Raw genomic sequence first — 14,426 nt, 5'->3', positions numbered from 1 at the left:
GGTGATGGCTGGTTTCGTTTTGGACTGTGGCTGCGGCTTCGTGAGTTCAGGGGCGGGCGAGCGTCTAGGCTGCTGCTTGGTGAGACCACTAGGCTGCTGTTTAGTGAGAACAATCTTCTGACTAACGGAAGTAACAGTCGTGTCGGCAGGGGGCGCCACGGAATGGGTTACTTCTTCCCGCATCTCTTCTGATGTTGTTGTTATTTTCTCAGTATCAGCCATGATTAAATGTGTAAACTTATATCTCCAAAGCCTGAACGCTGTTTAAGATTCCAAAAACAAAAAGTAGAATCCTACTACAAGAGTCGAAACACTCAAAGCATGAAGCACCAATGCCTTATCAGAGACACAGTGTATCAGAGACACTACAGATTATCCAACAGTCTATCACCACCAAGTGCAAGTCCAAACACACCGCCACATGAACCAGGAAGGACTAAACAGGAACCATCATACACGGAAGTACTACAGAAGCAGTGCGCATGCCCGGCAAGCTATCAGATTCCCAGGTGAAAGCACATTTCTAGAACAACAGGCATACGTATGTGCTGACTAGTCGAAGCGCTGCCAAAAGTATTCTCGATAAGGATCCATGCAGCAATTACTAACATTTCTTGGCAATGCCCCAGTCGTCTTGAACTTATCCACAAAGTGTTTGTCTGACGGCAAACACAAAAAGTTATGGTAAAGTACGATACAACATACTCTTACTATCAGGGACGTGCCGCCAGCCTCAAAGGAATGTTTTACAGGGTATAACTGTCTGCTTTGACCAACAATTACCCCATCAAATAAAACCTACAAAAACCCACGTTGGCGAACACAAAGTGGGCTTTCTACAATATTATATTCAAGAATATTCGAAATAAAACGAATGAGAAACCCGTGAAACACACTTATTTATATCACCTGATTCCGATAAAAAGTCTTCACTACACTGATTATAACTTACATACAATTGAACCATAAAATAATAACAGCATTCAACATAACATAAGTTCAAGCGTGAAGAACAGATTATATCATATTATGAGCCTCGTTCTGCGAAAACTGTATTAAATGCATGTGTGTAAATTTTCGCTATTTCGTTTAAAGGAAGTCTGTAACAAACACAAATCCAGTTTAGGCGAAGAGTGTCGTCCCTGATTATTCTGTGCGGACTTCACATGCTAATCTGGAACGACAATCTACGCACGTGCATTAAGCCCCATTTTCACAGAGCGAGGCTCATGCAATGAATTGTAGTCCCCTGCTTACCTGGAGCTCCTTGATCTTTCTCTGCAGCTGGGCGACCAGACTCTGTTCGTCCTCCAGTTTAGCGTGGACATTCTTCAGCTCGATGTCTTTCCTTGAAATCACATACACAACATTGGTAAATTGAAAAATGTATTCATGTGCGTTAACTGTCGTCCCAGATTATCCTGTGCAGTCCGCACAGGCTGATCATGCACGACACTTTCCGCTTTTAAGGAATTTTTCGTTTAATTGAAGTTTACAATTCATTTTAGGCTGATATGGGACAATACTTTACGCACAAGCAATTCCTCATATATATATGAGTCGTGTTCTCATAAAACTGGGCTTAATGCATATGCGTAAAGTGTCATCCCAGATTAGCCTATGCAGTCCGCACAGGCTAATCAGGGACGACACTTTCCGCATAAACTTGATTTTCGGGAAGGAGGGACTTCCTTGAAACTAAAAATACCATAAAAGCGGAAAGTGTCGTCCCTGATTAGCCTGTGCAGACTGCACAGGCTAACCTGGGATGACACTTTACGCACATGCATTAAGCCCAGTTTTCTCAGAACACGGCCCATATGTGCACCCGCTCACCTCCTGACGTTCTCCTCGAGGTCCCTCTTGACGCGCTCAAGGTCCTCTACAGCCTCTTGTGTAGTCTTCAGATCCTGCTCCACTTTCTTCTTGGCCTTTTCGACATCAGCGCGCACCTTCTTCTCGCGCTCAAGGTTGTCTTCAAGCTGCGAAAAATACACAACAATGCAAGGTCAAGGAAAAAATCCAACAAATCAAGGTCAGTATATTTTGTGAGGCATTAAACGAAATACTAAACGCACTCAAAAATTATTGCTTTTACAAATGCGTTTAATTATTAAAAATATGAATTTAACAAGATTAAAAAAATTAAAACATTTGCCCCGACGTGCAGCAACATCGTCCTTGTAAACTTGATCTTAGATATCTTTAATTTTAAAATTAAAAGGGGTAATTCTTCGTAAAGGTTAACCAGATTCTTACTTATATTAGCTTAATAATTCACTAGGTATTGTGTGGAAATGTATTTCATGATACAAGTCCTTTTGAGCTAGCCCTTTGACCGGATGACCTTTAATACCTCAAATACCTCAAAATCACTATGCTTTATTATTTCATCCCCAAAACCAATACACCGATTTTGATGATAAGAGGTAAACGAATAATCTAGATTTCTTAATAAAAATCTCGATTCAAGAACATGTGACCTTGACATTTGACATGGTGACTTCAAAAGCAATGTAAGTCATCTGTTCATATCCTAGAACACTAACAATATGATAATATTGGATTTGGAATTCAATAACATATTATTGGAGATAAATACCTCATCAAGAGTTGCCTCCAGTTTGCCCTTCAGCTTTGTCAGGTGGTTAACCTTATCCTCTTCGGCCTGAAGAGCTTCTTGCGTTTTCTTCAGGGTTTCATCAATGCCCTTCATGCCCTTGCTCAGTTTGGCGATCTGCTCGTCCTGCTGGGCCATCTCATCCTGAAGAGTTCTAATCTGATTGTCTTTAGTATTTTTCTCAGACTCAGCCTTAGCGAGGGAGGTCTCCAGATCTTCAATATCTTTCTTCAGGTCAGCCGTCTCGGCCTCCATCTTCTTCTTGATGGACTCAAGCTCAGCAGCGGCGTCTTCCTCGTCCAAAAGCCTATCTTCAAGATCTTTTAGCTGGCCCTCGAAGTCGGCCTTCTGTCTGATTAGACGTTCAATCTTCTCCTCGGCATCAATCAAGGTGTCTTGTTCCGCCTGCAACTGCAGGTACATATCGTTCTTTTGCTGCAGCAGGGTAACGTTCTGCTCCTCCAGTTCTTTCTTGATCTTCTCAATCTTTGCCAGTTCAGCCTTAGTCTTCTCCAGCTCTTCTTCCTTCTTCTTCATCTCGTCTTCAGCGCGGGCGATGTTGAGCAGAGGCTTGACCTTGGTGTACAGTTTCCACCACTGCCAGTTCTTCAGGATCAACCACTTCCGGATGTTTCTCTGAATGACGGACAAGCCAACCCTGAAATAAGAAATGTATGTAGTAATGTAGTTTACAGTTGTTATTATTATCATTCGTACAATAACGGATGATGTTTTCTTTGATTAACATTTAATTGACATTATTTTAATTAAGAAATAAGTATATTTCGCCATATTGTTTATGTATTTATTAACTACTTTTTCAGCATACACTATTCTTTTACAATGATTGAACAGCATTTGAAACGAAATACTAATCAGTGTACTAAAATTCATGCAAGTTCTCCTGTATTTTGAATTATACTACTCGAACACACGCTCACACTTGATGCATGTATGCAAAATGTCGTCCCAGATTACCCTAGGCAGTCCGCATAGGCTAATCAGGGACGACACTTTCCGACAAAACTGCATTTTCTTTAAGCGTTATAAAAGCGATAAGTGTCATCCTTGACTTGCGGATTGCACTGGCTTATCTAGGGTGGCTGTTTACGCAAATGCATTAAGCCCAAATTTCCAAGGAAGAGGCTTCTTTATCAACGCATCGATGTAAGTAACACGTCTCATGGACACTACCTCTGGTCCTGCAGCTTCTTGTACTGCCTGCGCATGAGGTAGCCCCGGATGTGCGCCTGGAAGAGGGAGATGATCTTGGAGAGGCGCTCGTCGCGCATGTCCTCCAGCATACCCAGGACGCCGGCTTTGAAGAAGACTTTGGTGGAGCCGAGGCGGTACTCGTTAGGGTCCATCTGGAGGGCCGTCAGGATCTTGTCGGTCACCTGCTTGCCGTCAACGAAGCCCTGGGGGATGGCATTAGGGGCCAGGATGGAGTATCTGAAAGATACAGGATAACAGGCTAATCAGGGAAGACACTTTCCGCCTAAACTGGAGTTTTGCTAAGAAGAGACTTTCTTGAAACGAATAATATCATAGAAGCGGAAAGTGTTGTCTCTGATAAGCCTGTGCAGACTGCACAGGCTAATCTGGGACGGCACTTTACGCACATGCATTAAACCCCATTTTCACAGAGCTCGGCCCTAATAATATTGCACGAATATTACCTCTGCTTGAACTCGGAGTAGATGATCCTGTTGGGAAGCCCTTCCTGCAGATACGGATACCTTCCAGTACACCGTTACACTGCAGCTGGTTCAGCACCAACGGAGCATCGATGACACCTTCACAAGTGGAAAGTATATTCATTTTTACTCAGTTCATGAATCCCGTGACAACATGATCACGATACTATATTATCAGAAAATCCTCATTAAAATGTGGGTTTTAAATATGTAACACGTACATTTTCAAATTAAATATAATTTAATTACACATTAACGTGAGTGTAACTTTGGAATGGTTTCAACATAACATCCTAGATAAATATTTTTGTTATTTATATCTCGTCGAGTAATTATCTGTTTCAAATATTAAATTTTTAATATCATTTATAAGCACAATTTCGTCAGTAGTCCACTGCAAGTTCCACACATTAGTAGTTAGCAAAAGTTAAAACATTAGTTCAGGTTTTCGCTTTTTCCAAGACATTTCATGTATGTCTGATTTAAAGATAAAGAAATGAGGCGGTTCATGCGAAAATGGATCTTATGCCGTGTGGGGCCAACATTTGCGAAGTCTTGCAGGAGCTTCAATATCTACAATACAGTTAAGCAAGGTTTCTTCGTGGTCTCATTAGCGGACAGTATAGCTCCTTGTGGTGCACTGGACGCATATGACATACGACCTATTTTCGCATGACGCGACTCAAATAAGAACGCTGCTGTGTGGACCACGTGGACCGTTGGAAGAAACGCTTACCGGGAGACTTCTGCTCATTTGGCAAAATGCACCGAACAAAATGTGGGGACGTCGTCCCAAGATGCTTCATCAGTCTATTGAGAGACTCCTACGAAAAACAATTGGTATTGTAACATGCAAGGAAAGAACAACTGGGAAACTAAACCCAAGCAGATAACGGAACGGTTATTGGATTCGGGTTAGTCGTAGAAATTTAATTTAAGGATTGGGTAATGAACTATGAATACAGACTATCTGGTGAACACAACTGGGTAGGGGGACGGCATTCGGTATAGATAACGAGGCGCTTCACAACTGTTCTTCACTAGAGACATCTTGTTTTACATAAAGAATAAAACGGTTAAGGAACGGTTGTTAGGTGAACGCACTCTTTGGTTACTCTCTATCTGTCTGCTATGATCACTGGATCATCTACACTTGCCATGCGTGCCTTGAACATCTATCACACACGTGGTGGGGTCTACAATGTGAATTACATGCCAACTCAATGGGTGGTGAACTTGGACTAATGGGAACTGCACAGTTGGTGTGAATACGGATAATATCACTGCACACCAGGGGTGGGGTCTCATGTCACTGCACACCAGGGGTGGGGTCTCATGTCACTGCACACCAGGGATGGGGTCTACGTGAGCCTCGTTCTTGGAAAAGAAGACTTAACTCGCGTGCGTTAAGTGTCGTCCAGGATTAGCCTGTGCAGTCCGCACAGGCTTATCAGGGACGACACTCTCTGCCTCGATGTTTCGTTTTTAAGTAAGTTTATTCTAAGAGGCATTCAGTTAGAGCGGTAAATGTCGTCCCAGATTTGCAGTCAACTACATGCCAATCAGGGAACGACACTACGCACATGCGTTACGCCTGGATTTCCCAGAACTGGGTTCATAGGGGTATCACTGCACACCAGGGTTGGGGTCTATGCCGTCTGCATTCGCATGGGCCGATGGCACCGAATTTACCTGGCGTCTTTGTCTCGTTGGGAATAATACAACGGACAAAGTGGGGGTGGGTGGTGTACAAGTTCTTCATGAGTTTCGTTAAGGACTCCTAAAACACATCGTAAATTGAATGTATAAAATGTGACTGCGATACTGATTTGGGTAAATCATAAAAACAAATGGCATAACAAATGTATTACAAACAACGTAGAAAAGGCATACGAAATGGCAAAGTATTAACACATTACAAAATAGTTATTATAATTCATTTATGTAAAAAAAGAGGAAATTCATCACGGCTGTTTTATATATTAGAGTATACATTATATTGATTGTAAACATTTCTCATACAGAATAAACAAAAACACGTAAACGCATTTCCTTCCCTAGCAATAAACAACAACAAGCAATACTAGAATAATGTACGTTTAACAAGAATATGAAAAAAGGCTCTAAGGCGCTCACTTTATGCTAAATACACTAAATAAATAAACTATAGCAATACATAAAACAAGAGGGCCAAGATGGCCCAAGTTCGCTCACCTGAGAGGAGTCGGTTCATTCAATCTTTACCTAATGTCAAACTTGACCTAGATATTGAACAGACAAACATCCTGGTCAAGTTTCATCATTATTGAACCAAAACTCTGGCGTAATGAGTGTTTTTGTTTTTGTAAGATTTGAAATGGTGACCCTATCATCAAACTTGACTGAGATCATTCAGCAACTTTGATAAAGAATGCTTGAGAAATGTGAATGCTAGAGTGTTTACAAACCAAATGTGGACGGACGGACAGCGGACAAAGACCAATCCTAAAACCTCACCTGAGAAATCAGGTGAGCTAAAAAGTGTGTTTTACCGATCTGAGCCCTTTTCGAACTTGTCCAAGAAATCAATAAAACCAATGTATTGACTAAGTTTCACGATGATTAGGCAAAATATGTGACTTCCATAGTGTTCGATCACAAGGTTTCTCTCTCTATAGTCACATAAGGAAAACTGTCCCACCCCCCTGGCAGCCATGTTTATTGACCCATCGGGACCATTTGCAAACTCATCTGAGATATATATATAAAACCAATCTTTTCACGACGTTTCATGATGATTGGGCAAAAAAATAGTGACTTCTAGAGTGTTCACAAGCCTTTTTTTACTATATAAATATAAGAAAACTGCCCCCCCCCCCCCCGGCAGCCTGACCGGAACCATTTTCCAACTCAACTCTCGTATCAAGAAAACAAATGTTCTGACAAAATTTCATTAAAATTGGGCCAAAATGTGACTTCTTGAGTCTTCACATGTTTTCACTATAAACATATAGAGAAAAATGCCCCGCCCACTGGACCATTTTCGAACTCGTCCGACATATCAATAAAACCAATGTTTTGATTAACTTTCATGATGATTTGGCCAAAATTGTGACTTCTAGAGTGTTTACAATGTTTCTCTCTAGCCATATAAGGAAAACTGCCCCGCCCACTAGCGGCCATGTTTTTCAACGGACCGGAACCACTTTTGAACTCAACCAACATTAAGACAGACATTTAGACAAAGTTATATGAAGATTGGGCATTAAATGTGACTTCAACGGTGTTTACAAGCTTTTTCTTTTTTTTGACCTAGTGACCTAGTTTTTGACCCAGCATGACCCAGTTTCGAACTCGATCGAGATATCATTGGGACAAATCTTCTGACTAAGTTTCATGAAGATCGGACAATAAATGTGGCCTCTAGAGTGTTTACGAACAAATGTGGACGGACGGACGGACGGACTGACGACGGACGGACAGATGACGGACAAAGACCGGTCACAAAAGCTCCCCTGAGCAATCAGGTGAGCTAAAAAACATCCAACCTCGAATAACAATTAACACATAAATGATACGCAGATTATTATGAAAACATTAATAATCAAAGGGGAGTAACTACTGTAAACTTAAATGCAATATTTAGAAGAGTTTTCTCGCATGTTACATGTACATGACCTTTATCCATAATTGTTTAACAAGCCTTTTTACTATATAAATATAAGGAAAACTGCCCCGTCCACCTGGCAACCATGTTTTTCAACGGACCGGAACCATTTTCAAACTTAACTCACGTATCTAGTTAACAAAAGTTCTGACAAAATGTAATGAAAATTAGGCCAAAAATGTGACTTCTAGAGTGTTGACATGTTTTCACTATATGCATATAGAGAAAAATGCCCCGCCCACTACCGATCTGGACCATTTCGAACTCGTCCGAGAAATCAATAAAACCAATGTTTTGACCAACTTTCATGGTGATTGGGCAAAAATTGTGACTTCCAGAGTGTTTACAAGGTTTCTCTATAGCCAAAGAAGGAAAAACTGCCCCGCCCAATGGCGGCCATGTTTTTCAACGGATCGGAACCACTTTTGAACTCAACCAACATATCATTAAGACAAACATTTTGACAAAGTTACATGAAGATTGGGCATGAAATGTGAATTCTACAGTGTTTACAAGTTTTGTTTTCTTTTTTTTGACCTAGTGACCTAGTTTTGACCCGGCACGATCCAGTTTCGAACTCGACCGTGAATTCATTGGGACGAAGCTTCTGACCAAGTTTCATGAAGATCGGACAATACATATGGCCTCTAGAGTGTTTACGAACAAATGTTAACGGACAGACTGACGTATGGCGGACAAAGACCGGTCACAAAAGCTCACCTGAGCAATCAGGTGAGCTAATCACGCTCAATCATTCTCTGCTTTTTAACGGACGGAATCAATTGCTAACTCTGCCCAGATGTATCAAACGTTTTGATAAAGTTTCATGGTGATTTGGCAACAAAGTAACTTCTCTATTGTTAACGAGCTTTCTCTTTGTGTTGACATAGTTACCTAGTTTTTAACCCCACAAAACACAGTTTCAAGCTGGGGCAAACGATTTGACCAAGTTTCAAGAAAATTGAGCAACAAATGTTGCCTCGCAAAAGCCATGAACACCTCGAACTAACATGTGCTTAAATGGTAAAAACAACATCACTAGCTCCATGCATGTCACAAAACAATACTTAGCAAACAAACATACCGATTAATACTATTTATGGTATAGAATACTCGCTCCTTCAAAAACACTAGTCTAATTTTCATAAAACATCGAGTTACTAGTAATCGATAATGACCCTCTCATAATGCCGTTAATATAACATGACGGACTTCTTAATTATTGCAAGAAATTGTGTTTTATTGTTTTGATTTAAAATGGTTATTTATTAAACATAAATCAGAATATTTAAGTAAAGGTAGGCTGATTTGAAAAACAACAACAACAGCAGCATGTAATGCCTCACGACGAATTGTACACATGCGTTATACGTACTTTGTGTGTGGCAGAAATAGTCTGGAAAGCAGATGATTTTTGCTTTCGTTTCACGTCACCGTCACCAGCTGTAACATATGTATCAAAATTATGCAAGGGGCGGGGTTCGCTACACTATACACTGTATATAGCACCTATAGCATGCATGTTCCCTGACTGTCGCGGTGTATCCGTTCTCGACACAATTTCCTGAAAGTCAAACTAAATGTTCATGCTTGCTATGTTTGTACCACTTGCCACAAGCATGTCAGACAGACGTCGGCCACGTGCTGTTGGCCGCAGCATCACAGAAGTGATACATACTTTGTGCGTCGCAGAGATTGTCTGGAAGGAAGCCGATTTCTGCTTCTTCTTCACGCCCCCAGCGTCTTCTGCTGCAAGCGCATGTATACCACAGACAAACAGTAATACGCATAGACGTAAATAACCAGTTGAGATTGAGATTGTACTTACAAACCACCTATATAACACCCGTCTATATGTTCACAAACATGTGAACAATTGCTGTGTCGAAGACAAAACAGCATTCCACTACCGAGTTAAATTTTGTTGAAGTAAACGCATTTTAGATATGGTATGATGCAGATTTAAATGATTTCTGTAAACATTTCAACCACAATTTTCGTCTTTCGAAAACTGAAATAGCACGCACATGACCCTCTATCCGTATGCCGATTTCATGAACCTATTTATGCCTAGTGGACTCTCCCATACTTCAAAATTGGATCAATTTATTTCCAAAATTAGGGATGTCTAGTATATTTAATTCTATATTTAGAATATTTCTACATAAATTTCTTTAACCAAACAGCGCAGACCCTGATGAGACGCCGCATCATGCGGCGTCTCATCTGGGTCTGCGCTGTTTGCCAAGGCCTTTTTTATAGACGCTATGCATAAATGGGTTAACCAAGTATATTCAGAAATATCGAGGTAATGAACGATCCAGATTTTATTTTTCATTTATATCTGCAACCAAAGGAAACACAATTTCTTTTTGACAAAAATGCTTGAAATAACATGCAGTTTTTTATAATATGGTCCCTTATCTACATAAAACGTTGCAGCAACCTAGCTTCAGTACTTTAACGGCCCTCTATCGTCAAACAAATTTTCATGAACCAAGCTAACGTTCGGTTTATCGAATGATCAACCTAAGTGTTCAATTACTTATGTAACTACATCATCCACAACCATAGCAAACACATTTTTGTCTGACGAAAAAGCTGAAATATTCTAGCATATTCCGCATATGTTTTTTAATCGCATACAAAGTCATCTACCTAGCTTTGGTACTTGTTGAGTGATTAAATAAGCCATTTATGCCTAGTGGACTCTCTCATCCTTCTAAATTGGATCAATTTATTTCCAAAATTAGGGATGTCTAGTATATGTATTTCTATATTTAGAATATTTCTTACAGAAATTCCTTTTAGCAAACAGCGCAGACCCTGATGAGACGCCGCATCATGCGGCGTCTCATCTGGGTCTAAGCTGTTTGCCAAGTGTTTTTTTCTAGACGCTAGGCATAAATGGATTAAAGGATCCAATTTGTAGGCCAATTTTTGTCCAAAGAACAAAAGTAGATAGTTTTTAGGAGTGATCGCAAGATCTAGATTCGGATGGACCAACGTACACATGGAGTGAATGGGGTTAAACCTGTATTCCCTTCGGTGTATTTACATCGGTAGAGAACTAAAAAGTAATGTTCATTTGAGAAATAACGACATATATAAATAAAATGTGCATATTATGTAATAAACATGCGTGCAGCTGTTGGGGACGATACGCACCTGCCGGGGAGGCGAATAGGGCGGACACAAGGGATTCCTTGGATTGCTCGAGGAGAGCCACCACGGTCTCGTTCAGGGGGTCCTTGTTCTTGTCCAGCCATCCGTTGATGTTGTACGGTACCTGCATGGCGACGGAATACATTCGAACTTATGTATGATAGTAGCACGATGAAATGCATGCAACGCTGTGTGTGGGCCAATTGTTTTTCCAGGATAGCTTTCCAATAAGATCAATACGATTGGGCCAGTTAATTAACAGGACAGCTTTCCAATAAGGTCAATGTTATATTACGTTGTGGTGTTTTAGTGCTTATTTCGTTTGAAAGATTGACATCACACATGATTATGGAAACATGAAACTGGGATTAATGCATGCAGATGAAGTGTCATCCCAGATTGACATGTGCAGTCCGCACAAGCTAATTAGGGACACCACTTATCGACAAAACTTCTTTCCGTTTAGAAGAGACTTCCTTTAAACGAAAAATTTCAACGAAGCGGACTGCACAGGCTGATCCAGGACGACACTGTACGCAAATGCATTAAGCCCCGATTCTCCAGAACGCGACTCGTAATGAGTACGTACAGCGCCAGCGTAGTGGCCCAACTCGAAGTGGGCGTCAGCGCCTCCCTTCCGAGAGCGGGTGGGCTTCTGGAAGTTGTTGGACTTGCCGAGGTGGTTGGTGTAGAGCTTCTCCAAGAAAGTCTTATCGGACGCCTTAGGGAACATGCACTCCTCCTCCAGGATTGACAGGATGCCCATCGGCTGCGGACGTAACACGAGATTTACACACTTATGACTTTATACAGAGTAAATAAAACTAGGTCCTAACTTTCATTTTTAACCATGATAACATACTTTTGAGTCAAGTATTTTGCTGCCGATTGCCTTTTTCAAAGAGGTAAATTTCATAGCTGACAAATACATGTTGACTATGCTATTCTGTATTACAAGAAAACTGGATGAGTACATTACTTGAGCATATTAAGTCACCACAGTTAATAAAACAATCCCTAAGGGCTGGTATACCTTTTGATGGGCATACTAATGGTTCTTATGATTGGTTAGAACTTTACCCAGGGGCCGGGGAAATCAGTGGCCCGCAGGTCCATGAACATAGCTGCCACACTAACCCTTGCATGCTGGGAAATTTGTCGTCTGCTAAATCGTCTTCATTTTTTTCAAAGAATACTATCAAACAAGAGGGCCATCAGGCCCTAAGGCGCTCACCTGAAAGCCAAAGGAACTAGACTATTCTGAAAAAAATGCAAGCTGATTCATGAAGATTATTTTGGACCAAAAAAGTGACTTTTAACTTGTTTTTTTTTATATAGATTTGACCTTGTGACCTAGTTTTTGAGCTCATATGACCCAGCTTCATTCTCTGGCAAAATTTCATTGGGACACATGTTCTGACCAAGTTTCATGAAGATTGGCCAATAAATGTGGCTAATATAGTGTCAACAAGTTTTCACTAAAGCCATATAAGGACAACTGCCCCCCCCCCCTGGCGGCCATGTTTTTCAACGAACCATAACCATTTTCGAACTCACTCGGGCTATTGTTAGAACAAATGTTCTGATCAAGTTTCATAATGATTGGATAATAAATGTGACTTCTAGAGTGTAAACAAGGTTTTGTAGTAAATAGCCATTTAAGGAAAAATGCCACGCCCCCTTGCGGCCATGTTTTTTAACGGATCTCAACCATTTTTGAACTTAGCCCAGATATTATAAGCTCAAATATTCCGACCAAGTTTCATGAGCATTGGACCACAAATGTGACTTCTAGAGTGTTAACAAGGTTTTACTATAGCCATATAAGGAAAACTGCCCCGCCCCCTGGTGGCCATGTTTTTAATCCAACCGGAACAATTTTTGAACTTGTCCAAAATTTTATTGAGACACATGTTCCCACCAAGTTTCATGCAAATTGGACTAAAAATGGGACTTCTAGAGTGTTAACAAGGTTTTACTATAGCCATTTAAGTCAAACTGCCACGCCCCCTGGCAGCCATGTTTTTCAACAAACCGGAACCATTTTCAAACTCGTCCAAGATATTATTGAGACACATGTTCTAACCAAGTTTCATGAAGATTGGACAATGAATGTGACCTTTAGAGTGTAAACAAGGTAAATGTTGACGACGCACGACGCACAACGCACGACGCACGACGGACAAGAGGCGATCACATTAGCTCACCATGAGCACGTTGTGCTCAGGTGAGCTAAAAAACAAACAGTTTGGATCCTGATGAGACGCCACGTTCTGTGGCGTCTCATCTGGATCCAAACTGTTTGCAAAGGCCTTCAAATTCGGTTCCAGCACTGAAAGAGCTAATGTCAGCACGACATTCCAGTACTGCACGCTCACCTTCTCAATGAGGTCAATGGTGGCCTGCAGATCCATGCCGAAGTCGATAAACTCCCACTGGATGCCCTCCTTCTTGTATTCCTCCTGCTCCAGGATGAACATGTGGTGATTGAAGAACTGCTGCAGCCGCTCGTTCGTGTAGTTGATGCACAGCTGCTCAAAACTGTTGAACTTAAAACCAGAAAATGTTGATGCAAAACTGCCTAACACTGTTGAACTGAACATCAGAAAATAAACAGTCGAATGTTAGGAATAAGTCAAGTATGTTTCATATTTTATTTTTTGGAGTCTTGCTCTGAGGAAACCATCACAGATTAGCCTGTGCATTCCACTAATCAGGGATTAAACTCTCCGTTTTTATTGTATTTGTCTTTTAAAGGGAGTCTAGCGAAAATCCAGGTTAGGAGGAGTTGTCGTCCCCGATAATCGTGTACTGAATGGGACTTTATACACATGCATTAAACCCTATTTTCCCAGAGTTAGTCTTAATTTTAACCCATTTATGCCTAGTGGACTCTCCCACCCTTCTAAATTGGATCAATTTATTTCCGAAATTAGGGGTGTCTGGTATACGTATTTCTATATTTAGAATATTTCTTACAGAAATTCCTTTTAGCAAACAGCGCAGACCCTGATGAGACGCCGCATTATGCGGCGTCTCATCTGGGTCTACGCTGTTTGCAATGTCCTTTTTTTCAGGACGCTAGGCATAAATGGGCTAATTGTGTTTTGTTGTACCGATCGCCATGTACTAAATATACAATATGTCACTTGTCTGATATGAAATAGTTAGGAATATTAATTACATTTTCCGACTGATGACATCTGCGCTGTTTCATTATTCTTATATTATTTACTACTGTCAGGTTTTTTCATTTTACATGTAACATCACCAATGTTTAAATATCAAAGCATAAATA

The 14,426-nt window shown here is 40.8% G+C and overlaps 1 protein-coding gene across 1 annotated transcript in view; it reads right to left on the bottom strand.

Moving 5' to 3' along the window:
- LOC127868889 (myosin heavy chain, striated muscle-like) overlaps positions 1-14,426 on the bottom strand; it is a 44,696-nt gene that overhangs the window by 13,928 nt on the left and 16,342 nt on the right. The window contains 11 exon segments of the mRNA XM_052411030.1: positions 1,258-1,348; positions 1,837-1,982; positions 2,603-3,278; positions 3,815-4,072; positions 4,300-4,336; positions 4,339-4,416; positions 6,010-6,097; positions 9,339-9,406; positions 11,132-11,252; positions 11,718-11,897; positions 13,507-13,677. Coding sequence (XP_052266990.1) covers positions 1,258-1,348; positions 1,837-1,982; positions 2,603-3,278; positions 3,815-4,072; positions 4,300-4,336; positions 4,339-4,416; positions 6,010-6,097; positions 9,339-9,406; positions 11,132-11,252; positions 11,718-11,897; positions 13,507-13,677 — 1,914 coding nt within the window.

This window comes from Dreissena polymorpha, chromosome 2, assembly GCF_020536995.1.
Source record: "Dreissena polymorpha isolate Duluth1 chromosome 2, UMN_Dpol_1.0, whole genome shotgun sequence".
Taxonomy (NCBI): domain Eukaryota; kingdom Metazoa; phylum Mollusca; class Bivalvia; order Myida; family Dreissenidae; genus Dreissena; species Dreissena polymorpha.
Note: the sequence above shows the minus strand (reverse complement) of the source record. Positions and strands in the feature narration are given on the sequence as shown.